At 36.9% G+C, this 2,972-nt stretch overlaps 1 protein-coding gene across 1 annotated transcript in view; it reads right to left on the minus strand.

Moving 5' to 3' along the window:
• FAF2 (Fas associated factor family member 2) overlaps positions 1-2,972 on the minus strand; it is an 84,015-nt gene that overhangs the window by 39,508 nt on the left and 41,535 nt on the right. Inside the window, exon 2 of the mRNA XM_003781911.3 lies at positions 755-823. Coding sequence (XP_003781959.1) covers positions 755-823 — 69 coding nt within the window. The remainder of the gene's footprint in view (positions 1-754; positions 824-2,972) is intronic.

A 2,972-nucleotide genomic window follows, 5' to 3' on the forward strand; every position in this document is an offset into this window, starting at 1 on the left:
AAAAAAAAAAAAAAAACTAAATATATTAAAATCAATAGTTTTACTAAAATCCACACTTTTTTAAAGAGTCATAATTCTGAAAAAAATCTATTGTGCGTGGCTTGGCACCTATAGCTCAAGCAGCTAAGGTGCCAGCCACGTACACCAGAGTTGGCGGTTTCGGAATCCAGCCTAGGCCTGCCAAACAACAATGACAACTACAACCAAAAAATAGCCGGGCATTGTGGCAGGTACCTGTAATCCCAGCTACTTGGGAGACTTAGGTCAGAGAATTGCTTAAGCCCAGGAGCTGGAGACTGCTGTGAGCTGTGATGCCACGGCACTCTACCCAGGGCGACAGCTTGATGCTCTGTCTCAAAAAAAAAATCTACTGTGTGGCTCAGCACCTGTAGCTCAAGCAGCTAAGGTGCTAGCCATATACACCAGAGCTGGCAGATTCAAATCCAACCTGGGCCCGTCAAATAACAATGACAACTACAACCAAAATATAGCCGGGCATTCTGGCAGGCACCTGTAGTCCCAGCTACTTAGGAAGCTGAGACAAAAGAATCACTTAAGCCCAGGAGTTGGAGGTTGCTGTGATGCTACAGCATTCTATCCAGGGTGACAGTTTGAGGCTCTGTCTCGAAATTTAAAAAAAAAAAAAAAAAAAATCTACTGTGGGAAACAAATCCTGCTATGGAAAAATGTATGTTTTTGATTTTTTTATCAGACCAGAGAAAAAGAAGTAATTTCAGAATGAATCCTATTATACCTCTATGTTCCAGTTATGCTGTTCCAAGGTATGGCGACATTGATCCATAGATTCTATGCCAGTCAGATCCTAGAGAGGATAAAAACAGAGTAACTTAGAGGAAAACTAAGTACATGGGTGAGTATTTTTACTCTTAACAGAGTATTGTGAATATTGTTAGGAAAATACACTAAAAAGTACTAAAGGTATATATTAATGCAGTGATTTTCAACCGGTGTGCTACAAAAACTTTTTTAAAGAGCACTAATTCAATTGTTTTTGGAAGAAGTTCAAAGCACAGTAAGTGTATTCTTTTTTTGCTCTTTCTGATCAACATAATTTAAGTGTGCCACATAAATTTAACTATAGGTTCAAGTGTGCTGAGATTAAAAAAAGGCTGAAAAATATTGTGCTAATTTATGGTAAAACTTCACGATTCACAATTTATTCCATCAGTTACTATTGTAGACTACTATCAAGTTAAAAAATGATAATTCTTTTTAAAACTTCAAGGCTTTCAATTAAGAGGACAACAGATTATAATCAATATTCTTTCAAATACAAGTTTTAAAAGTTAAAGACTTCTTTATCACATCTGGGTTTAGCAAAATATCCCTTAATGCTAAAAAACTATTTTATTTATGATATAGGCTGAGCATCCGAAATTTCAAATCCAGCTTGGAGCCCGTAGCTCAATGGTTAGGGGGCCAGCCACATATACCTGGTAGGGCTGGCGGGTTCCTGACTTGGGCCTGCTAAACAACAACTACAACAACAACAACAAGAAAGCTGGGGACTGAGGTGGGTGCCTGTAGTCCTAGGTACTCAGGAGGCTGAGGCAAGAGAATCACTTAAGCCCTAGAGTTTGAGGTTGCTGTGAACTATGACGCCAAGGCACTCTACTGAGGGCAACATAGTGAGACTCTGTCTCAAGAAAAGAAAAAAATTTCAAATCCAAAATGCTCTAAAATCTAAATTTTTTTGAGTACCGATATGAAGCCCAAAGGAAATGCTGGAGCATTTTAGATTTTGAATTTTCAATGTTCAACAATAAAATGAAAATAATCCAATCCCCCACCCCCCAAAAAATAAAAAATGTGAAACACTTTTGGTCCCAAGCATGTTGGATAAGGAATAATTGACCTGTACATAATAGTGTAATATAGCTTTCCTGGAAAATGTCCTGCCTTTCTCCTTAACTTATATCATGTTTTATCTGTTGGCATACAATATAGTTATTATATGAACATGTAAAATGTTTTTAAAAAGAGTCTGAAGCTCGGTGCAGAGTTCATGTCTGTAATTCTAGCACTTTGGGAGGCTGAAACAGGAGGATCACTTGAGCCTAGGAGTTTGAGACCAGACCAAACTAAGCAAGAGAAAGACCCCATTTTCTAAAAATAGAAAAATTACCTGGGTGTGGTAGTATGTACCTATAGCCCCAGCTACTTGGGAGATAGGCAGGAAGATTGCTGGAGCTCAGGAGTTTGAGGTTCAACGAGCTATCATGACATCACTAAACTCTAGCTCCATGAGTAAGACCCTGTCTTTAAAAAAAGTCTGTAATTTAGATATTTCCCTACATTAAGTATTTTCCCAACCTCTTCCTCCTTAGACTGCTGGATTACTCTATATAAGGTTTTACCTTGTCTCTGACCAAAACTCCTTCTCTGGCTCTTCTTCTTCCATCTATCTAAATGTAAGAACTTCCCTAAGGATATATCCTTGATTTTAGTCTTTTTCCAACTACCTCTCTGGGTATTTCATTCAACCCCCAGCCTTCAGCCATCTTTCTTTCAATGCAGCTGACTCCTAATTTAATCTCAAGTTTAGCAGCACATTTTCAATAACCTATTCAACATTTCCAGTACCTCAAATTCATCATTTAAAACCACAGTATCTATTAACAATATCACAACACTCCAAAATATCCAGGCAAAGATGACATTTGGAACATTAATCTCATCTTGGAGAACTCTATCCCAGGAATGCCACAATTTATCAGTAATCAAGTTCTAAGAGTTCATTTTCTATCTTATCTTACATCTGTAATTGAATTTCCTTTCCTACAACCAGAATCTTTAATCTTTTCATAATGCTTTAAGTAAACTCAATAATTTATTATAATTTCTCTTTGTCCTTCTGACTCTTCTTCTCATTTATTTTTTTGTGAGTTAATCTTCTGCTCAAAACCTTTCAGTTGACCAGATAATTCCAAAATCTTTTTTTTTTTTTTTTT

The sequence above is a fragment of the Otolemur garnettii genome, unplaced genomic scaffold (genome assembly GCF_000181295.1).
Source record: "Otolemur garnettii isolate 467f Iridium unplaced genomic scaffold, OtoGar3 scaffold00003, whole genome shotgun sequence".
NCBI classification, from domain to species: domain Eukaryota; kingdom Metazoa; phylum Chordata; class Mammalia; order Primates; family Galagidae; genus Otolemur; species Otolemur garnettii.